The sequence below is a fragment of the Rhinichthys klamathensis genome, unplaced genomic scaffold (genome assembly GCF_029890125.1).
Source record: "Rhinichthys klamathensis goyatoka isolate OS25496 unplaced genomic scaffold, OSU_Roscu_1.1 h1tg000068l_1, whole genome shotgun sequence".
Taxonomy (NCBI): Eukaryota; Metazoa; Chordata; class Actinopteri; order Cypriniformes; family Leuciscidae; genus Rhinichthys; species Rhinichthys klamathensis.
This window is the reverse complement of record NW_026606611.1, coordinates 5,284,743-5,308,942: the sequence shown is the minus strand read 5'-3', so window position 1 is coordinate 5,308,942 and position 24,200 is coordinate 5,284,743. Positions and strand designations below refer to the sequence as shown.

At 38.8% G+C, this 24,200-nt stretch overlaps 1 protein-coding gene across 2 annotated transcripts in view; it reads left to right on the top strand.

Moving 5' to 3' along the window:
• The first annotated feature begins 573 nt into the window (after positions 1-573).
• Positions 574-24,200, top strand: part of htr4 (5-hydroxytryptamine receptor 4) — a 140,554-nt gene continuing 116,927 nt past the window's right edge. For both annotated transcript variants that reach the window (XM_056250346.1, XM_056250347.1), the window contains exon 1: positions 574-809. In XM_056250346.1, coding sequence (XP_056106321.1) covers positions 734-809 — 76 coding nt within the window. In that variant the 5' untranslated portion in view covers positions 574-733. The remainder of the gene's footprint in view (positions 810-24,200) is intronic.

The following is a 24,200-nucleotide window of genomic DNA, read 5'->3' as shown; positions in this document are numbered from 1 at the left end:
TCAACTGTAGATATGACATTCCAGGAAAGACTGATCAAATTTAAGATTTGATTACATGAAACGATTTTTACATTTTAATTTGACATTTTAATTAGCATACTCCCCAACAAAGGGGGGAAATAATATTCCATCTATCTATCTATATAATCTACTATTGGTAATGGTAAATATCACGGTGATGTTCTAAATAAATATATAGCCTATATTTAGAACGTAAATAGCAAGCTGCAGATGCTTGTATCTATAATGAGCTAGGCACAATAGTGGCAGATCCTCATGAGCAAATTGAGTTAGTTTCACAAAAACATCTAAATTATCATTATTAATAATTTAGTTTCATTGACTTAACAAATACGTTTGTGAAGAATATGCATAGTTGCATACATTACGTGCCTACGCCTAATTGAAACATGCACGCGCGCGCTTCCTAATGTTGTACACACGACAACGACACTGGACACGCGTTTCTTGAAAAGGGCAATAAACACATTGGAGGTGGAAGTGGTGTGAAAGAGGAGGGACTTGAGACTTCAGTTTGCTTTTCACTGTGGAAACTGAAGGGTGCTCGAGCCACGGAACTGCCCGCGCGCTTCTCACGCGCGTATCTAGTTTGCTCTGACATAAGCGTCACACGTTAAACTCTCACAACTGTGCCCATCGCCGACAGTGGACATTCCGCAAACCCGGTAAAGACTATAGAAGTTGTCCTTTTCTTTGCAATCGACTCTCTTCCATGCGAGGATGTGAATTTCCACAGGAGGATTTAGAGTCGTGCCATGGTTTTGACCTGCGTGCTCCTCACAGAAATGGTGAGTGATTCATTCATCATTAACTGAAATACCCTGAAATACTAAAAACTATTCACTTATTTCTGTGCTAAAGATGAATAGCCTACACAGAAATGTTTGGACTGCTGTGAAACATACACAGCTTAAAAGCGAAAAGTGTCCTTATATGGGAGTTAGCTATATATTATTGTGTGCCCATTTGTCACAGTCTTTAAAGAAATCATAAACTTAGAGACATTACTTTCTCACATTTGTCAGTTTCAGTTCTTGTGACATGAAGCATAATTAATTCTGTTTTTATGAACTTCTCTGGTATTTCGTTCAATAATATTCTAATCAAAATTGGCTACTCACGCGAATCCCGTTTTGAAACACATTTTAATGTTCATTTTCTATAAGAAATTTCAACAAGTGGCTTGGCAATAACACTGTTACTGCTTCCCATGTCTGTGGAGATAATTTATTATTCATGAATACAAATGTCATAGGCTATGACAGACATTCTTTATATTTGGCATAGCGTTATGTAATCTACACAAACTGTCTCTAAGGACAGAGTGGATCTGTGTACCTTGCCCAAAGGTGCAAGAAGCAACTTGACTGGCCTAGACGGTGTGACTTTCAGGTGCTTGAAATGTGGATTAATTAAAGCTTCCATTAAATATTGATGCATTATCATATTTAAATATTAAGAGGCTGTAATGAAACAACAGGCACTTAAATAGAGCATCATGTTATCATTCTATTTAAATAGTTTTTAGCTGATGACAACTTAAGCTTTTGCATAGCAAAACCTATTTTTCAAATGTCTTAAGTTTCACCTCTATGTTCAGTGTTTTACTGTGGATTTTAGTGGCTTACACTCCACATAATCAGCTGTGTTGACTAGATGCTGACAGTTCGGTAAATTTAATGGCAAGGTAATTTCATGATTGTCACATTTAGAAAGTGCTCTTTCCCCTCACCAGGCAGAAATCCTTCTCCATGATTTGCAATTATGAAGTTCTCCAGTGACGCAGAAAGAGAGAGAAGAGAGTGAACACTTTAGAGTTGTCTGTTTTTGATATATGAATGATTGTAAACCTCATACAGTGGTGGTAGAAAGTTTTTAACCCTTTTGAATAACTGTAATCAGTTTTGAATGTAACTTAAATTGTGAGCCAATCGTCATCTAAGTCACAGAGCATGTTTTTACTCACAATCTATTTGTAAATACCACAAATGTGAATCTAGATTTTTCGTCTCTCTAAAAAGGGTAATTTCAGTTAGATGTTCCAATCAGTGAGATGACAATCAGGTGCAAGTTTCAGCGCCGTTCCCTAAAGCAAACACAGACTTTGGCTGTTGCTATCGCAGAATATGCTCCCAACTACGATTATGAACTCAGTCATGACATGATTAAATGAGACTTTCAAAAAAAGATGTGTCGATATTAATGAGACTGGAATGACTTACAAAACCATTCTTAAGACTAAAGACTTTGACCTCCATAAATTCACCGGTCAACCAGATAGTGTTCAAATGAGGAAATCCAACAGCATTGTGTCTGTTCATATTAGTGTGCAGCTACGCATCATATTAAATGCATAATACTGTACTTCAGGAGCTCTCAGAGAACTGGAGGTTTCTCAGAATTCAAGGTTTTTGTTTTATTACATTTTTTTTTCTTGCAATTGCTAAGCAATCCAAATGTGTAAGACCCTGATAAAGACAATACCTAAAGAGACAGACGTGTATGTGAACATACCAGGGAAGAAATTACTGCTCTCTAAAAATATCTTCTGCACTCATTTGAAGCATGCCAAAGCCAACTTGATGAAACCAACAGCTTTTTTGAGCTCACCACAGTCGGATGAGACAAAACTTTTTGGGTTCTTTCAAAACAATTACCTTATATCATGTATATACCCTTATGGGAGTGTCACAGATTGGGGGACTCTTTGAGGCATTTTGCAGGACACAGTGTCATTTGTTCATTTAAAGCTTTCATTTTAAGTTAAATGAACACAGAAATACAGATAATTCAGAAAAGCTCTGGTGGGATGCTTTGCGTAGTGTGTCCTAAAAAAAAGAGTGCAGAAACTAGTCCTCTGTGCTATGGACATTTAGCAATGGGAGGAGTTATCACTAATCCAGAGGGGTCCTAGGTCAATTTGCTTTCACGCAATAGTGGGTTCAGCAGTCAATATTGGCGTGGAACGAATGTGTTTTGATAGATGGCTTAGTAAGAGGCTGTAGCCAGAAGATCAATAAGCTCTCTTTTACATTGCATTAGAGCGCTATGCAGAGAAACAAAGGTGAAGCTCAGTTGATGCGAAGATGCAGCATAAGATGAGGCAGGAACACAGTCCAAACAAAAGGGCAGGGCACAAAACAGGAGAACAGGCTAGTCGGGGATGAGGCAGCTCCTGATGCTAAGGCAATGATGGAGACAAGGCAGCGGCTCAGGAAATCAGAGCCTCAACACTTAAAAGTAACTGCAGAAGCATCAGACTGGCTGCCAGGTCAGGAGAGTCAGTGACCAGGGAAGACACAGGAAGCACAGCAGAGCTGTAACCAACATGACAAGATTCAACAAGACAAGACAACAAAAGAGAGATCACAAAAGAAAAAAGAATACTTTGACTACAGAAAACAAGAAACTAAATTATAACGAGCTAGCAAAGAAAAAAAAAAAAAAAGAAAAAAAACGGCTATCTAAAAAATGACTTTGCAAACAAAGATAAATAAAACAAGACTGCAACCTTGCTGAGAACTGGAGAGAAAATAAATGAAAGATTAGTTAGCAATAAAATAAAAGTCAAGAGAAAAAAAAAAAAAGGCTTGGGAGAACTACAGCAAAATAAAGACTGGAACTTATAGAATAAAAAAACAGGAAACAAAGAAAAAAAGAAAAAAAAATACAAAGGAAATAAATACACATTTACATTTAGTCATTTAGCAGACGCTTTTATCCAAAGCGACTTACATCTGAGGACTAAAGCAAGCGAGTCATCGTGAAGAGGGAAGAACGACGCAAGAAGTGCTCAAAATACAAAGTTCAGGCATTGCTCAGAGTAGCAAAAGCCAGTCAAGGGAAGATTTAAAAGGGAAGATTTTTTTTTATTATTATTATTTGTTTTATGTTAAGTACTCACGGAAGAGATGAGTTTTCAGTTGTCTTTTGAATGCTGTCAGGGATTCTGCATTACGGACGAGGGTGGGGAGTTCATTCCAATAGCATGGAACCGTGAATGAGAATGTTCTGGAGAGTGATTTTGTGGCTCTCTGTGATGGTACCACGAGCCGTCGCTCCTTGGCCGATCGTAGGCTTCTGGTAGGGACGTAGACTTGTAGTAGGGAGTGAAAGTAGGACGGAGCTGAGTCTGTGGTAGATCTGTAAGCAAGCGTCAAAGCTTTGAATTTGATGTGAGCAGCGAGTGGTAGCCAATGCAGGGAGATGAACAGAGGAGTGACGTGGGCCCTTTTGGGCTCGTTGAAGACAAGACGAGCTGCAGCATTCTGGATCATTAGTAGAGGTTTAGTAACACATGATGGAAGTCCAGCCAGAAGAGCATTGCAGTAATGAAGCCTAGAAATAACCAGGGCCTGGACGAGAAGTTGTGTTGCATGCTCAGTTAGGAAAGGCCTGATCTTCCTGATGTTATACGTTGCAAACCTGCATGATCGAGCTGTCTTTGTAATGTGGACTGTGAAGGTCAGCTGGTCATCAAATATCACTCCAAGATTTCTGACTGACCTTGATGGGGTGATTGAGGATGACTCTAGCTGGATAGTGAAGTCGTGCTGTAGAGACGGATTGGCAGGGAGGACGAGAAGCTCAGTCTTTGCCAAGACACATGCCTTTGGTGTGAGAGACCCGGGTTCGAAGCCACTGTGAGACACCAATGTGTCCCTGAGCAAGACACTTAACCCTAGTTGCTCCAGAGGCGTGCGACCTCTGACATATATAGCAATTGTAAGTCGCTTTGGATAAAAGCGTCAGCTAAATGAATAAATGTAAATGTAAATGAGCTGCAGGTGATGTTCCTTCATCCATGCCGAGATGTCCGCCAGACAGCTTGAGATCCGTGCAGCTACTGTGGGATCATCTGGTTGAAATGAGAGGTGGAGCTGTGTGTCATCAGCATAGCAATGGTAAGAGAAACCATGTGCCTGTATGATGGGTCCCAATGATGTGGTGTAGATGGAGAAGAGGAGTGGTCCAAGAATGCAAAGCTAGGACTGACAGGGAAACCTATAGCAGTGATTGACAAAACCTGAAGACAAGCAAGAAATGCTCACACACAATGACCGCAGGTGAACACAATCAGGTCAACGAAGACTGGACAACGACTAAACAAGGGGGCATGGTAACGGAAACAAGGAGGTGGGATAAGAGAAGCACATGGCCAACACAAACAAAGGCAGAGCCATGTGCTCAAGCACAGGACAAACAAGGAAACATTAAAGTACCACTGAAGTGCCTTGAAACGCGCAACATTATTCAATGTGTTTACGTAATTTCCACTGAAACAGGAAGACAGGGAGCGACACATCAAACAGCTCTACCCCTTTTAAAAAAATACCCAATTAGCGTTTAAAGCCGCAGTTCTGTGCAGAATTCTAATGGGTCAGGTACGTTTTCTGGTAGCCTATGCGTAGACTCACACATAATGATCCGCTCTGTGCTATCGTGTCTCTGGACCGGAGAAGACTGTGTGCGCTGCGGCGGTTCAGTGACACTGACGTGAAACCAGATTTCATTCGTATAGTGCACTATGTACCATTCACCATGTAGAAAATAGTAAATGAGGGAACAAGTGACCGATTTTAGCTGCAGTTTCAGCATCTTATAATGTAGGGGGCGGGATGCTTCATATTCTAGAGATGATTTGATTGGACAGAAAATCTGATTAGAAGCTGAAGTGCAGAGTGAGTCAAAATCATTTATCCATATTGGCAGAAGTCTGAGACTGTAAGTTTTGAATGCTTATATCTTCTAAATGCGAATTCTGTCATTGTTTTGGAGCACACTATAGATAACATTAAGGCTAACATATTCATTCTAAAAGCCAAAGAAAACGTCGATTTTGAATTCATGGAGAAACAAAGACAAAACAGACAAGATGTTTGGTCTGAAGGTGTAAATCCATTGAATAAAGTTTTCCGTTTTCAGTGGGAGCCATGACAAGCATGGTTCGATTTTGGCATAAATAATCTTTAAGGATTAATGAGTTTAGGTCACTGAAGAAGAGATTGGGGTGATTTCGTTCTGTCCCTGGTGTTGAGCAGCTTGTAGAGGAAGGATCATTAGTTGTTCTAGAGAAAGAACTTGAAGATCCAGCTCACTGCTGTCAATCACAATGTAAATGTGTTACAGCACCGTTAATGGTCTTCTCAGTGTTTAGATTACTGCAGTATTAGGCTAGACTTTTAGGAAGTTTTAATGAGGTGCCGAAACGATTCTCTCAATGTAAACAAGGGGTTGTGGTTCGTCTCACTTCTTTGTCTATTTATCAGAATTATTTTTTAATGAACATAGAATTGAATGAATAAAATTAATGTATACCTTTTACTGATTATTCTAATTATTCAAAATTTAGACAAAAATTTTCAGCCCATAGTAACACATTTTTCTTGAAATCACATAGAATAGTGTGAATTTGCTTTATAACATGCAATTAAATGTGACATATTACTAAGGAACATATCAATTGTTTTAATATGCTTTAAAAAATGAGAAGAAACACCAGATCTATCTTATGAACCTTAACAGCCGCCGTGTGCTATAGGTTATTGATGTTCCAAGAGTCCTGTTACAGTTTCTCAGCCATTCACAGCTTTTAAAAAAATGTCCAGGGGCTCTGGCACCTAGTGTGAGATATCAGAGGACTGATGGCCCCGGTATTAGAGTGGGACTCACGGGAGGCATGAACCCACAGAAATACCTGGAGTTCTCTTCATTAGCCTTATGATGTCCACCAGAATTACATTGAAGATCACAGCAGACCATCTCCTGCAGTGCTGGAGCCCCGAAAGCACTGTTATTACCAACGCTGCACTTTGAGAGGGACTAAAAGGCTCTAGTTAGTTATTTCTGAGAAAGTACATTTTTACAGTGGCTCAGAGACTGGAGTACATACTAAGCAGACTTGTTTTATGGACACAATTACGCTATTACTTTAACTATTTCAAATTGTTCTTGGTCTTCACCAAATGTGTGTACTAAGGCGTCATATGTTTTGAATTTTGGCTTTGCTCGCTCAAACATCCACTCCAATCCCTCTGTGAACTGAAACGATAGGACATATTTGGTAGCATCTGGGCCATTTTCCAAGATAGGCCTACTGCTTGTGTGGGTTTGAATGTGTGCTTAATGGAAATCAATAGTAACAAAGATGCAAAACTAGACAATTAAGCACCTGACATTGATTTCCAGTGAGTGTGCATATTAGTTCAGGAAATTTACTCTAGGTTTGTTTATAAAACACTATAGGAGTTTTTCCAGAGTTGCACATTAGTGATTTTTATTTTAACCAAAAAGAAGCATTAACTAAAGTCTCACTCTTTTCGTGCAGCGAATTGGCTGTTGTGCCGTGCAACAACACTGACATGAGGCTACTTAGGAGATTTGAAGAAAAAAACAAGCTTGCTGCTGTCAGCTCTCCTGCCGGTGGACAGAAAACAAACGCAGGAACAGAGCACTTGCGCTTCCACATGCTCTCCTGGCTTGCGTAAATGTGGCCGGCCCTGACTGTGATTTATCTGTGTCAGTCGTCTCTGGACTCAATAGAAGAAATATACAGTTTCTTTGGGAATGTTAAAACGTTCCGTATGCTTTAGATCAGATCAATTTGTCTTGCCGTAACCAATGCAAATGTAAATCTTACTTTAATTTGCATGGTGGGGAGGCAGAGATGCAGAAGTATGTGGACTTATGGAGGCAGAAGTCACTGAGTGTTTGACATTAGTAGGGTATTGACACAGTAAGGATAATATTTGTTCTGCAGACCTTAATAATTAGGCTTGTTGTTTTTATTACAAGTAGTTTTACTGCTACCGAGGCTCCATAAAGATGCCTTTCTCTCCAAAGAAAGCAAACTTGATATTCTGCTCAGGTTTTTGCCATTTCTATTTCCATGCAAGAACCAGTTTAAATTCAAGTGTGGTAAATAATCAGATAAAAATGATATGCTCTTTCTTGAAGATGACCTCTGCAAACAGTCACATTTATTTTCTGTGCATTGTCATTTTAATGCATGCAGTGCAATGAGCTGTGACATTATCTCAGCTGATTCCAAAAAAAAAAAGTCATTATTTCAGGGTTATATGTAAATCAATGCCACGGGGTATTGTAGTAAGAGTTAGGGAAAAGCCTGCCACCTGACTGGTAAATCCGGCACCCCTAGCTGCTTGTACCTGATCCATGTATATAGTTTTACAGTGCTGTGCAGCCGCATTGCACATCGCTTTGTCTCTGCAAACCCCTCTTAGCTCAGATGAAGCAGACTGGCTTTAACTCTAACAAAAACAGCGCTCCGCAATCCATCCAAGTCCTCCGCGTCTGCTCTGCACACGAGTTTGCACAGAGTCTGAATTCCAGGTCTGCTGCAATCCAAAAGCTCCACATTTGACACTTAGACTAGGACTACATGAATCCCAGACAGCAAACTGTGAAGTATTTACCTCTGAAGAAAGGCAAGAGAGAAATCATCATAGTTTACCCTGGCAGAAGTGCATCAGCTTTATAACCCATATATCAGATGCCACCACGTCCTCCACACCCGCTGACTCCAAAAAATAAACACTTAGAGCTACAGCCCACTTTTACAATGTGAAAATGGATTCCCCCAAGCTTTTTTCCCCCCTTCTGGGCTTCATCCATTAAATCCATTTGGATGTGGCACAAATGGGGTTTGCGGACTGGCTTATTTTGTCCGGCATTTTGCTTTGTGCAAATTCACTTAAAAAAACTTGATTTAATGAACGAATTCCCCAAAAATGTTGAATGTGTAGAAAAAAAACACATTTGTTTTACAATGTAGATGGAATAAAATACTCCAAACAACTCAAAATAAGCTTTTACTGTTCTGTTCCATATATGGATACATCCCATACGTCATTGTGATTCTTAGAAAATAAATAGAAAAATCATTCCTTGTACACTCAGCATGATATTTAAAACATTACAGTATGTTGTAAATGAAATAAATGAAGCAAGTATTTACCGCGTCATACATCACTTTATTCCTTGCATTATGTTCATGATATTAAATGCATCATTTCACCTTCTGCTTTATGAATCCACTTTTTAAAAAAAGAGAGAAATGCATGTGTTGAAATTCTCATGGGTTTCACTCATAAGAAAAAACAATCCAAGGCACTCGATTAATTAGTTTTAGAAAAATATAAAAAGCATTTATTTTTTCATGGCTTAGATTTTAAAAACAGGTGACAAGCAACGGCACACCTACGCATTGCGGCCAATAAACTTTCATATGGGTTTACTTTGGTAATTCTAAAGAAGTAAACAAAAAAATATATATTGATAAATAACATTTTCTTGTCATATTAGACTAGAAAACTAGTCTGACTGGTAAAAAATGGTACCAAAAAAATGGTAGACTGGTAACTAGACACAATCCTTCTTATGGTGTGTTCACACCAAACGCGATTTTAATTATTTGCGCGAGTACAAAGTCAATGCAAAGACGCGAATGTCTTCCGCGCAAGTTGAAAATGTTTAACTCGAGCGAATGTTCAAGCGTCTAACTAGACGCGATAGACGCGTATTTGACGCTCTATTCGCGTTCGGTGTGAACACACCATTACGCTTCTAGTTTTTTTAAGGCTACCATTCTGTGGTGCGTTTCCCGAAAGCATCGTTAGCCGACTATGGTCGCAAGTTCCGTCGTTATCAGCATAGTTCAACGAGTTGATGTTTCCTGAAACCATCGTTCCAATGAACATTCGCAAATAGCATCGCAAAATTGTGTGTTTGGAACGACAGCTCTCGACCTGTGGTTAGAAGCATAGTTTCTAGATTGCATGACATGTGGACTCAATAAATCCTTATCTTGAGCCAAACAAGCAAGCTGACATTCAGTACAACCTGTGTCTTTTATTTAGAATACATACAAATGTCATTTACGTCTTTGAGTTTGTCAAGAGATTTAAAGCACCGTTTTTAAAGACTGTGCATGTGCGAACTTGCTCTACTATGTGAGAACGACAATCAATCAATTCATTTTCAGATTATACAAGATGCAAGTTCTCTGTCAAAAAGCATTGAGGTTTGCAGGTAGACTCGAACAGACAAAAGATCATTACAGTGATCGCCCACTTCCTCAGCGGTCTTTGTTCTGGAAGCATTTTTCTCATTCATTTTCTCCATTTCAGTCAATTCTTCAGTAAAGAGTTTCAAACCAAACCAACCAGCTCTGAGATGAATCACAACATTACTAACTTTGTGTTGAAGCAAGCAGTGAGAGTAGACTTACTTCATTTGCAATGCTTCATCGGATTGAGTGGTCATTGATGAGCTCTTTTGTCGTGATTTTCACTTCCCTAGTAACAGCGACTTCTTTGGTCAAACTCAGTTAAGAATTATATCCATAATATACACAAGCAATTCTCTAGATATCTGCAGTAATACTGCTGAGTATAATTTCAATGGGATTTTTTTTTTTTTTTTAACTCACTGAAAATCACTGACAACTCTTGCATTAGTCTACCATGTCAGTCCAGACAGGTCGGCTAGAGCAATATCTGTACTGACGTCAGTGGTTCTTCACATTCACTGATGTATGAAAATGGCAGGAGCTCACCTTGAATGCTTGCAAATTGAGATCTCTGCTCTTCCATCTACCCAGTAGATTGGAGAGCTGAGAAACACAGTTGCTATTATTAAACCCTCCATGAATTGAAATGAAATGACAGAAAATGACAAAAGACCTTCCATAGTAATTATAGTTATTGGTGAAGAAGAATAAAGGATTGCTTAAACATTATAAGGACACATACAGATTGTCAACTCTCAAATCTATGCTATTTTGTCAGATCTGTGTGAATTTGTGTGGGGCACAAAAAGCGTTGCAGACTGTCATGTATTAGGCAGGACTTTGCTTTTTGATTCTTCAACTGTATTTGTATGTTCTAATTGTTGATTTTTACTAAAACTAACATATTTCTTCTTCTTCTTCTTCTTCTTCTTCTTCTTCTTCTTCTTCTTCTTCTTCTTCTTCTTCTTCTTCTTCTTCTTCTTCTTCTTCTTCTTCTTCTCTTTAAAACTGTCTTGGAAACTTTACCATGATTTCATCATTTATTTTTAGCAGCTTTTCAGATTATTTACAGTAAAATATTCCATTATTAAAAAAAATGGCAACTTTAAAATGTTGATAATTTAAACAAAAATGAAATAAACATAAATCATTATTGAATATGTTCAATATTTCTTGTAGGAAATTTATTTTACAACTTCTCTGTTGTGGCGTCATCACTACAACCAACATTCTTTCTGAGTAATATTGTTTTAAATTGCACTTGTTTACCAAAGAGGCAACAGTGTTAGTAAAGATCATGCTTGAGATTAATTATGAGACGTTTGCAAAATTATTTATTTACCCCAACTCTCTTTGCAAAACACAGTCCTTGCTCCCCTCGTCTTCCCAACCATTTCCTGCATAAACTGTTTTTTTTTTTTAATTTTCGCTACAAATCAGTGTACAGACAATTTGTAGGCTATCATTTTTAATAACAAATTCAGTGTCGCGCGAGAACTCCGGTCTCACGCACGCGTGATCTTCCGTTATTTCCTATCACTTCTCGCGTTTGTTTGGTTGTGAAACGTATTTTGCGGACCAGGCAGAAGTTGTCGGCGATTCTTTCTTTTGTAAAGTCATGCAGTGTGAAACCTCCTGTCGCCGATCCATCGTGCAGTGTGAACACAGCAGCAACTGAATGTTACCCCAGATAGTCATGCAGTGTGAAAACAACAGTGACCCGATTATTTTGAAAATCGTGCAGTCTGAACTCGGCATTAGTCAAACCAAACAATACTATTATTAGTGTTATTTCAGCATAAAGATTTACCAGTATCTTATTTCAAACTCATAATTGTTTGTAGATGGATATTTCACAATAGTAAAGCAGCTGCTGAGATTTATCTTTGAAAGGTGTGACCATCTTGCAGCACAAGGTTTTATTCCATCACATAATGATGCACATACATAAACACTCGACATACAAAACACAACAATGGTGACACTCAACAAATAATAATAATAAAAAACATTACACAATTCTGAACATTACAAAATAAACAAAAAACACAAACTGCTAAAAGTGAACCAAAAATAATTTCAGCAGCACAGATAAAACCAACAAGAATCAAGAAACTCCACAGCATTATCTATTCATGCCACACTGCATGCTGGGTTCCTTCATAGCAGGGACGTGCACAGGAATTTCGTGGGGCAGTTGCTCTGACCTGAAAAAGAGGCACAACCAACCCCCCCCCCCCCCCCCCCCCCCAAAAAAAAACTCACGGGCTATATGAAGGAATATATTAAATTGAATTTTGCCCATACAAATTGCCTTATCTGATCGTGTTTATGTCCAAACGCAATGCCTCATATTATGGTATTATTATTTATAAAGATTGCAAAACGTCAGAGATGACAGGTTTATGATATACAACTTTGTAAACAGTATACAAAATTTATTAACAATATGTTAAATGTCACCAAAATACACATGAGAAAAAGAGTTCCTCATATTATTGTTTATTGTCTTTTTTAATTATTATTATTTATTTATTTTTTAATTTGAAAATAAATAATCTGGATTGAATTGACAGATGGGGAAAAACTCGCTTCTAATAAAAAAAAAAAACGATTAGATTTCGGGAAAAAATACAATCCTTTTTTAACCTTTTGGCTTCCCGTACATTCAATTGTGCTTTTTGCTTGAATTCAGTTCTGATGGTACCTATGGTAACTGGGCAACTACGCATGATTTGTAGTATGATTGCGTAAAGGGAACAGGAATTCCGGTAGGGAACAGAATCGACTGCTAAACCCAGTGCCGATCCTGACCTCCCTGGGGCCCTAAGCAAAATTCTGCTAAGGGGCCTCTACCTGACCCGTGATGTCATGAGCTATGTAAACCATTTGCCATTGCCACAGTCGCACCTGACACTTCAGTGCTCCCAATACAATCCTCCCTCCTTTAAACAAAACAGTCAAAGAATAAGTACAACAAAGAACAGAATGAAGTTCCAACAAACGATATTTATTGAATAGAGTATTTTCTATAGAATGTTAAGATAACAAGTGAATATTATTAAGTAAGTGAATATTAACGTAAACATAAATAAGAAGAAAATAATAAATTATAACCCTGAGCTTTGGCTTTTGGGATTAACTTTGGTTCTCTCTACAGCCTGGGCATTTTCGGCATCAGTATGATTTTTTTTTTTTATTATGCATGTTGAAGCCATTCTTGATTTATGGTTATTATTTACTGAGGGATGTGCATCCATATTGACCAGTATGTCCAGCTAATCAACATTTTAAATTCAATATAGCCTATAAATCAATAGTCAATCAATGTCAAATTGTCAATACATTGCTTTCTATCTTGCATAATTAGTGTAGTTGTTTAGAGTTTTTAACACTGAGACTAGATAATCAGTGTCTTGTTTTAAAAGTATAATGTGTACTTTGATTGGGAGTGCCATCATTCACGTGCATATATTGTACAGTATGTCTGGTCTCCACATATTTCTGCTTGAAAAATGCGCGTTTCATTTCATGCACGCGCATTTGAACGCACGATAACACACGCGACGCGGTTATGTTTTCCGAGCTGCAGTAAACAAACACCGTTGCACTTTGTCGTTTATCAAAAACAAACGTAATAAATAATTGTATTTTACTCTCACTTTTGTCAGGCACAAAGTGATGCAAGAGATGCACTGCCTGCCCAGCTAGGTTAGCAAGACCGAAAAACATCAAACTTTGCTAACATCAAACTTAGAGAGGAGAGAACACAAGTTTACCTGATTGTTGTTCCCGCAATTCACTCTCATGGTTTTTTTTCTTCTTCCTCTTTTCGTGACCAGAAGGATAGTTTCGCTTCATTTTGTCATGGATGTTGTACACATTAATTGACGCGCTATGACACGAGATGGAGGCGGGGCCTTAAGTAATTTGCGTGGCCCTACGCCGGTCGCGTGCAGTCTATGGTCGCGTGCAGCGCTACAGCCATGTTACAGTACCCTTCCCTTACTGACTTTCACTTTCGGTGCCCGAATGGAAGTGAATGAGGCTTTGCGATTTTATTTTTTTTAATTATTTTTTTAATATAGGCCTACGTGAAATTCTGCATCCATTGTACCATTTTTTTTTTTTTTTTTTCTCGGAAGGGCAACCTGAGTCGAGAAGGGCATATGGGCAGTTGCCCGGGCAACCTGAGCAACCCCCCTGTGCACGTCCCTGCTTCATAGTGCATATGCACTGTAGAAATACAGTACAGTATGATATTGTAGATTTTACTAGACTTTTTCCAAGAGTGCAGTTAGATACAAGAGAAGTCCTACTATGGAATTACTGTGAAAGTAATGCAATCATTAACCTGGAATATACTGTAATTTTTAACAGTGTGGATGTACATAAGAAGCTTGTTATGAATATAGCCTCAACAATAAATGTTTAAAATGTTCAGCATGTTTTAAATGGTAAAAATTAATTTATGGAACAATATGTAAATTGCCAGTATTCCATTTCCTGCGTGGTAAAAAGTTGCCAACCCTAGACAGAACGATGTGCAAATGATGACTGCAAACATTCTGAAATTAATTTCAGCAAATTCCATGAATTACATTACTTCAGTTTTGCTTTTACACTTTAGTGCAAATAATTGGCTCAAATAATAGATGAGTTATCTCATGGACAGCATCAGTTGGTTAGCAGAATAGTAATATGAGTGTGTTCTCAGAGGAAATTTGTTGACTACATGGAGGAATGTGACACTCATTCATTCTCACATTTCACAAGGTTATAATTTGACCAGAGGACTTCGGAAGAGCATAATTTTTTTTGGTACATCTATCCGTTTCATTCATTTAAGATGCTAGACAATCAGCATTCTCATTTCAAATCAGTATTTCATTTTCTCTGCCTGCCTGAGGCAGTCGTTGCAGCTTTGGAACAATCCCATTTTTCTGGGATTTAAACTTACAATTTATTACCAAGGCTTTTAATTTGAGGTCTGTTTGAGGTATAAAGCATTTACTTTGTGGGTGCAGATCAAACTAGGCAAGGCAAGGCAAGGCAAGTTTATTTATATAGCACATTTCATACACAATGGTAATTCAAAGTGCTTTACATAGAAGAAATTAAAATAATCAAAAATAAATAAGAATAATTAAAAACAGTTTAGAATAAAAAATTAAATACAATACAAATACAGTACAAAAATACAGTACAAATTAAGCTTGCCTTGAGTTCATGCACAGGACAGTAAGTTTATCCAGCCTGTTCTCACGTAAATGCGTCTTTATAGCACGCATTGTGTATTATCGTGCAATTTATACGCGAAAATTAGTTTTTACGTGCATATGATACGCAGTTTTCGCGTGCATTTGATACGCAGTTCATTTGTGTGTAATACACACGCACCCCACACCACTAATTCTACCCAAACGTATAATACACACGCACCCCACACCACTACTAAACCTACCCTAACCAACCCATGCGTATCCTATGCACGTAAAAACTCATTTTTGCTTATAAATTACACGACAAACACACTGCGTGCTATAGAGACGCATTTAGTGTGATCGGGTTGGTTTATCACAGCAAGGACACCCTTGTCTTGACCAACTGAACCATAAAGCAACTCCAAGACGCAAAGTAAAAAAAATTCTACTTTTGAAATGCTTTTCACTGTGCTTTTGAGGGCAGGATGACAGTCCATCTTGAGTTAAAACCCACTGAGAAGACATGCTTTCAGAATGACTCGCCGCTGTGATGAATAATTCGTCAACTAGAGTATCTCTGGATTTTGTCATGTTCATACAGTTCAGAGTCCCCACAGTCAGTGGTTGTTTCAAAGCCCATTAAGCTTCAATCTAAACAGCATTGTTGGGCATCATAACATACCAATGATCCCCTGTCTAGGTAGGGTTTGAGAGATTCAAATTTATTCAGTAACCGAAGTGGCTGGGCTGATGCTATGCAGGGATGGAAATTAGCACCCGCCACCAGCCAAATGCGGGTGATTTTGTGTTGTGGCGGGTAAACTCGCTTCACCTACCGGCCACCGTGGCGGGTAAATAAAAATAGCATACTGTTTCACCCGGACGGCGGACACTTTTAGAGGAGGCACACCTTCAAACAAAAATGTGGCGTTACATCGCAGGCGTAGAGGTCTGCAGAGAAAACATCATGGTGCGTTCACACCAGACGAGAATAGAGCGTCTGGCGCGAGTGATTTCATTGTTAAGTCAATGCAAAGACGCGTTACGCGCGTAAAAAATTCCTACGGCGCGAATGAGGTGTAGAGCGCGCCGTGGTAGATGCGAATACGCCTCATTCGCGCGGCAAGTTCGAGCGTCTGACGCGTTCCGCGCGCATGATTTTATTGAGTGCTTTTGTGCATTCACGCGTTTGACGCGAATTCGCGTCTGCCGCCCGAGTTGAAAAATCTGAACTTTGCCGTCAATTCGCGCCGCGTTAACCAATCAGGAGCCTAGCTGCTGTCACGTGGTAAAGTATCTGGATGCTTCAATAAATTATTTTGTACTAAATGCCTGATGTGGTTCTAATGCACAACAAAGCAAATATTTTATCACATAAAACTTGATTTCAATATATGAGACATATTCATTTTGTATTGAATGCTATTTATTCCATTTCATATCTAGATTATATTAAATATTATTCTAATGTAAAGGCAACCAACATACTATAGCTCATAAATCCGTGTCTGGAGAGTGTTGTGTGAGAGAGAAAAAAAATCACAGGACAGGTTAATTACTTTTGGAGGCTGGCTCAAATTATCATCAAAACAAAAATAAATGGCAGATTAGGTGGATGAGGCCGAGGGTGAGAGAAAGAGAAAATGTCAGCATTTCATTGAGACTTGAGATTAAATAAACTGCTTAAGTATTCTTGTAGTATTAATTTTCACATGCAGTTACACATTGTCGGTTAAAAACAAGAAAGTGGCTGGTAAAAAACATTGAGTGGCTGGTAGATTTTGAAATCCACCAGCCACAGTGGCCGGTGGACAAAAAAGTTAATTTCCATCCCTGATGCTATGTCTAGGTTGGTTGCCCTCTAGGCTTGAATGCATCAAATGAGCATAGTGCACAAAAAGAACAATTCAAACATGTATTTGATGCCATTTGATTGTGTTTTTGATAAACTTGTGGCCTATAGTAGTAGAGTGTGTGGTTGGTGACGGTGGTTTGCACAAAGGAAACGCTACACAGTATGAGTCCTTGGACTCTGCTCTCAGCCTCTGATACATCAAGGAACCCAGACGGGCGGTAATTGGTCGTAAAATTCCAGTGGGTGTTAAGATTGTAAAACCATTGCATCCACTATTGAATTAGATATGGTGACTATATTGTTCTCAGAGAAATGACTTGATTTTGGCACAAGGCAGGGCTATTTACAGGCCTCTCTAGAAAGCAGTTAGATCTGGAGTGTTACTGGATAATTTACCAAGACTACATTCTGCACATCTGATAAAAGTCTTTAAAATGAGAGATTTGTGCCCTCAGGACGTTAGGTACATCGAAGTTGTATTTAATCACAGGTTGGAGAAATTACCTTGTTCACTGAAAAGTTCAGCTGTGGGCTGTGCATAGTGTCTGTTGTTGGTAAGCAGCATTGTATTTATTTTCTATGAACATAATGTGCTTGCTGTACCATGCTGTCAGAAGGTGTTTTTTAACAATTTATTAAATTTATAATAAATCTTATTTTATTTATTACAATCTATTTATTTACCATATAGTGTTTAATTTTCCGGAATTTGTATTTTTATTTTCGATCGACACAGATATCTCTCAGTTTAATACAGCTTTGGCCTGGACATTTAGAGGATTTAACACACTTGAAGTTATTTACGTGCATTCCTAAAATCCAGATCAAGTGTCTCGATTCATCTAGGTCAGATTTTCTGTGGATGAGTCATCTTATGCTTCCCATCATGGGAGGCCTCCCAGAAAATTACATTGCTCTTTTGTATATAATGATACAATACAAATGTTATTGTTCATATTGAGATCTCTCCAGAAACTATTATTGGGGTCTATTTCTCGCTCTCTTTTTTTTTCTCTCTCTCAATTTTGCTCTGAATTTGATCTCAGTAGTGTCAAGAAGAAATCATTTTAAAGACATTTCAGTTATCTCATTGCTGATTTTTGTTTTTCTCTTTTCCTACCATCCAAAGAACCTGTGGTCACTGCACAGTAATCACTGCATGGAGAGGTTTAATATGTCTCTTCTAAAGAGCAACAGCATGCTGAGTGTTTTTTGAGTGCAGTTTAAGTTGTGCCTGCTATTGTGGGAAATTCATCTCCCATCATTTATTTCCCGTTAGCACTCACCATTATCGACTGACTACAATAAGATATTACACAACCATTCCTGAGCAGACTCATATCCATATGTTTTAAAATAACATTTCATTCTTGAACAGCGCACACTTAAATAAACAAGCTATTTAATTGGCTTGTCTTGGCAACATTTGTAAATTCTTCTTTATATCTCCAATGGTGAAGAAAGTGCACAGTGATTTAGTTGCTGAAATTATGGCATTCAATTGTAAGCCATTAGTAATTTACAAAGCAAAAGAGACACATGACTGACGTTAGTTTAAGGGTGAAAATGTAAAAAATTCAACAATATAGTGCAAATCAACAACAAATGAATGGCCCAAAAAATATATGATCCAGAGAATCAGCAGATACAAGAGTTTAAAAAGGTAGATGCCCCAGATCATCATTAAACCCAAAATTTGCATTTAAATGAAATGTGAAATTCCTCGGAGCGTTACACAGCCTAAGGCATAATGATGAGACTCATTTGGAAAGGGAAACCTTTCTCTGCACTCTTTTCTCTCTCCATTACTTGCAGAGTGCTATACAGGGAGAACCTCATGTGCTGGAGACCCTCCTCACATCTGGGAGATGGTCTCTCCAGCGTTAATTCAATCTCCCCAGTGAAGAGGGCTGACTCAGCCAGGCTTATTTTATTGAGATGGAAGAAAGTTTGAAAGACCATCTCAGTTTTCAGTGGGTGGCTGAGTTGGCGCTTGAAATTCAAAAAAGCCTTCAATTTTGATCCAGGAGATTGAGTCTACCTGGCGAGGAGCAGTGTATCTGTGATCTACATGAAAGACTGATCTGTCCCTCTGATTAGTGTCTTATACTATTGGAAAAACAGGTGTAAACATCTATGTGGTGATAATGAACAATATTATATAATGTACACACACGCTATTGTTTAAAAGTTAGTGTACAGTAGGCCTATATGTAAAAGTAGTCTCTTATAGACAATTGGACAATTTTTAAAAAGTTGAATAAGCAGGTGCTCTCAACAATATCTTATTTACTTGGTATTACAGCAAGTGTCTCAAAAAAGGGATAGTTCTTCCAAAAATTAAGATTCTGTCATTATTATTTTTTTCTCATCTTCACAAACCTACAGTATATAAGACCATTAACATTTGTCTATATTCATACTTGTTGCATACGCGACACTCAAGAACCAATGATGTTTGGCGTCAAACCTGCTGTGACTCGTGACAAACCCAGTTTGCGCATGCACAAATGAGATATGAGGGCTACGGCAGGAGGGAAGATTTTCAGCGGGTAACAACTTGAAATTTTCTCTCACAAAGCTGTTTTTTGGAATAGATAGAACAAGGAATGACTAGTGCTAAGCCAATCAGATTAGAACTAGCATTTTCACCAGCTTCCAATATCAAAATGTGCCCTGGTCTGTAAGCATGCCGTCTGAAACTGGGACTACTTCCATCAGTGTAACTTGAGATGGATATAGGCAGACAGAAGAAAAGTTTTACCACCGGAATGATCCTCCATATCAGCACAGATAAGACATTGATCACTGCAAAAAAAAAAAAGAAATATTATTCTTTGTCCAGTATCACCTAACAGCAGCAATGACACCTCTACATCTTATGTCCTGTGAATCATCTGCTTGTCCTTTTTGAAAGTTTTGTGGCTATTTGAAGGTTAAAACAAGTAATATTTTAATTAAACTGTACTGTGTGATGTGTGTAGTTTTTCTGAATTGACTACATCCAGATTTGCTTCCAAAGGAGCGTAAAATGTAAATACTGAGGAGCCTTTTTTCTTTTCAGTTCTTACATGCCACTCTAAACTAGATTAGAATTTCCCTTGTGAGCCAAACTCATTTTGTAGCTTTCAGATTTCATAACTATCCGGTTTATTTAATTCACTCAGAATTGAAAAGGCTTTTGAAGTCACTTGCTCGCAAAATCGAAAGGTGCTCTGAGTTAGAACAAACTGTGTCTGTGTTTTATGACTTAGACAAATGTTTGGCATGTGTTGTGCTAAAACTAATGTCATTTGGCAAACTGTTTCAGGTGCTTATTAGATTATGTCAGAACTCCTATCCTGTTTATGTATGTTGCAGTCGATGTGTAGTCATTTAAACTTGACAGTGATGATTGCACTTCTCTTAAATGGGTGTCATTCTATCTGCCTGCTGCAGGTATCAGTAGAGCTCCTCATGTTGCTGTTTGTACGTTCAGGAGAATGTAAAACACATAATGGGCACCAACCGGGAGGATTTTGTCCTGTCTGGAGGTTTAACATCCCTGTTGGTGGGCTCATGCTGGAATTCTCCTCTCTGGCAGAGCTGATGAGAATCCCACCAGTCCAGCCACGTTTACTGTAAACCTTTACCAGACCCTCTCTCTCTCTCTGTGTGTGTGTGTGTGTGTGTGTGTGCGTGTGCGTGTGCGTGTGCGTGTGCGTGTGTGTGTTCTTAATGTGGGCACGCTTCCCAACTGCAGAGCTGCTGTTATTGTGCCAGCATGGATTTATACGTCTGTACATGTGCCGAACGCAGACACTTATTGCTGTTACAAATCTCTTAGCTTCAGATGTGAAAGAAAACAGGAGACAATTCATTTGACATGGAGCGCTCTCCAGCAGAATGAATCAACCCTCTCATAAGTGCCCTTGGAACTTGAGTGAAGTCTTAAGAGCTTATAGTTCTGACACTCTTATAGTTCTGACACTCTTCTGACATTCTTAACCTTGTTAATGTTCATGTCAAGTTAGGGGAAAAAAGAAAACTAGCTGTGTCTTGTCTATATTTCCATTATTATTTATACCACCCTCATGTCATTCCAGACTTCTATGTCTTTCTTGTTTTGTGAAACACAGGAGCAGAGATATTCTTATTATGGGGAGATCTCAACCTCCACGGCTCTATTGGAGAAAGTGTACCGTTCAACTTGGATCATGTGTGCCTAGATAACAACATTATGGGCTTAATGTCATTGACTTGTTGAAGTTTGAAAGCAGTCAGTCACTGTTTGCGGAGAGCATAGAAATGAATGAGAAGTGCTGTAAACAAACTCCAAAATTAGATCAATCCCAAAAAAATAAAAAAATAAAAGCAAATATATTAATGAACAGCCGATAGGCTGTTGATTAATTAAATAAGCCGTTTCTCACAAAAGCAATTTATTCAGCATACTGAGACTTCTCCTCTATTGACTATTCAAAACAAAACTGCCTCTTGTCTTCTCCCAGTGTATCGCTGCGTTACGCTTTTTTGTGTTCTTTCCCACACAATGAATACATTTTATTAGGCGGGCGATTCTGTTGAATTACAAAAAGAACAAAAAAGCACTCTTGCGCTAATGCATCTTATTACTTTTTGTGATTAATCGACTAAAAGTTGTTCGCTGAAAATTTTACCTTCAGATCTTGCTTTTTTCCACCTGGATTCCAATTTAATGGTTAGTCATTTTAGCAGTCAAAAAGCATGTCTAATTAATTGAAGTCATAAAATGTATACAATTTAACAACAATTTATTAAACGTTTAACAAACAAAAAATGCTATGTCCTATGTAATGTTTTATTTTTTCCCAAGTTCTGTTCTGTTTACTTTTTTAATTAATCTGGATTCCAATTTAATTGTTTAATTAATTTTTAAAGTGCCTTTACTATGCTTTTTCAAATATACCTTTCATGCAGTGTAATATAACTATTTTGTATAGCATTTATGCACAACAAATAAATGTATTGTCATATTCGAAAGAATCAATTCTAAAATGCCAAAACGAGTCATCAGCAATTCCAGTCTCACTTCCTGTACAAACCTACATAGGAACTGAAAATCAGATATGATAATGGCCATTTCATTTCCAAAACGTGCTGTAAGCGGTAGACCAATCACAACAGTCTGATCGATCTGACCAATCAGAGCAGAGTTTGCTCTTAGAAAGGAGGGGTTTAGAGAGACCAGATATTTTATTGAAACGATTCAGACAATGTGAGAAAAGAGGTGATTATAGAAATGTATAGAAATTAAAATGTTTTCGACTTGCGATTTTTTGACATGTGTTTGATTGCATGTAAACCTATTTTTAGGAGAAACAAAATTAGGAACATTTAATATAGCATAATTATGGCACTGTAATAATCAAAATGTCTAATCAATTGAATTCATAAAACATGAAGTCATGAACAAGAAGAACATGCAGACTTTATATTTAAATAGTGGTATTTTTGCACTTTAATATTCTAGTCCATTTCACAATTTGATTAATTGTACAGCCCTACTTTAGATTTTTTCATCAGAAATTGGCACAAAATTCCACAATTCCAGTCTGCATTTTCTGCATTGTGGAAATCATAGGGTCGAATGTACATTCAAATATGCCACGAGTCAGGTTTGGAACAATATGAGGGTGAATAGATGGCAGAACTATCCCTTTAAATGAGATTATATTGTTCCTTTTGCCAGGTTAGAATATAGGAAAAAGGCTACATTTATTTGAAAGAGATTATGTGTCACCATAAAGTGCAATACAATACAGTAAGTGACATGATTTACCTTGACCATGCAGAGTAAAACTTGGTTTTAATTTTGGGCATTATGTAAGCCGTGAATTTATTGTTTGGCGCAGTAGGGGTGAAGACAGAACGTCCTGGTTGCATATGCAACCCACTGTTTCCTGAAGGAGGGAACGGAGGACGTAGTCGACATCGACTGAATGGGGATCACGCCAGGGAGCCAATCGTCCTCGAGTACTATTGAACGAGCCAATGGGAATTGGCGTGCGTGATGACATCACACACTCCGCCCCCGCGGCGCGGGTATAAATACGGAAGTGGATGCATGCACTATTTGTTTTTCGCTGAGCGTAACTCGTAGTCAGCGATGGTCCAGCGGTAGTGGCAACGGGCCAACGTCCTCCGTTCCCTCCTTCCCTCCTGCATACGCAACTAGGACGTTCCCTTTCAGTCGAGAACGTCAGACGTAGTCTACGTCGACTGAATGGGGATAACCATTGAAAACGCCACTAAAGCTGCCACCTTCCAGTGCCTAGACAAAAGCCTCCAGATCCCCCCCGCAATTTAAGGTGGGGAAGGGACAGGGCTTAGGCCAGGGAAGTCACTGCTGTTCCTACAGGACCACTGGGAAAGTGTTCCCTGTACATGGAAGGAAGGGACGCTGCGGAAGTCACATCCTGCCCGAAGGGAGGTAACATGTGGAGAATACACATATGGACTGGGAAGACCGGGCAGTACAACATATGGAATGTCACTGGGGTGGCTCCAGCCTAAGACAGGGGGAGACTTAACTGGACAGTGACGGCAGAGCAGGCTCTGCCAAGGGAAGACACGGGCTCGCCGCAGGGAGCCGTACCGTGGAAGAATGCACATATGGGATCGCCGTAGGGATCACAGGATATGGACCCAGCCTAATTCAGGTCCCACCAGTGCATACGAGTGATAGGCCTGGCTTCGGACGTTCCGCCACGTCCGATGCCGAAGGGTATGGAGGAACTCGACAGGGTTCGGCTAAAAAAGGGGAACTCAACTGGAGCAAAAACATGCGCACGTATCCAATCCATAGGAGGGGAATGACGCAGCAAGTTGACACAACGAACCGGGCTTACATTGAAACTTGGCTTCATGTGAAAGGAGCTCACGGGAAGCAGCGGTTCGACTAAGGTGTCGGCCAGCCCCCAACTCTAGAATATCCCTTTCTCACTTCTAGCACCAGCCGAACACACTCTTCTTGAAGAGACGTGTTGGACTGAGTCCTTCTACTGAACTGAAAAGAGATACTCACCCCGTGGGCAAGATTACTCTCTCCCAGTTGACCTGAAGGATAGAG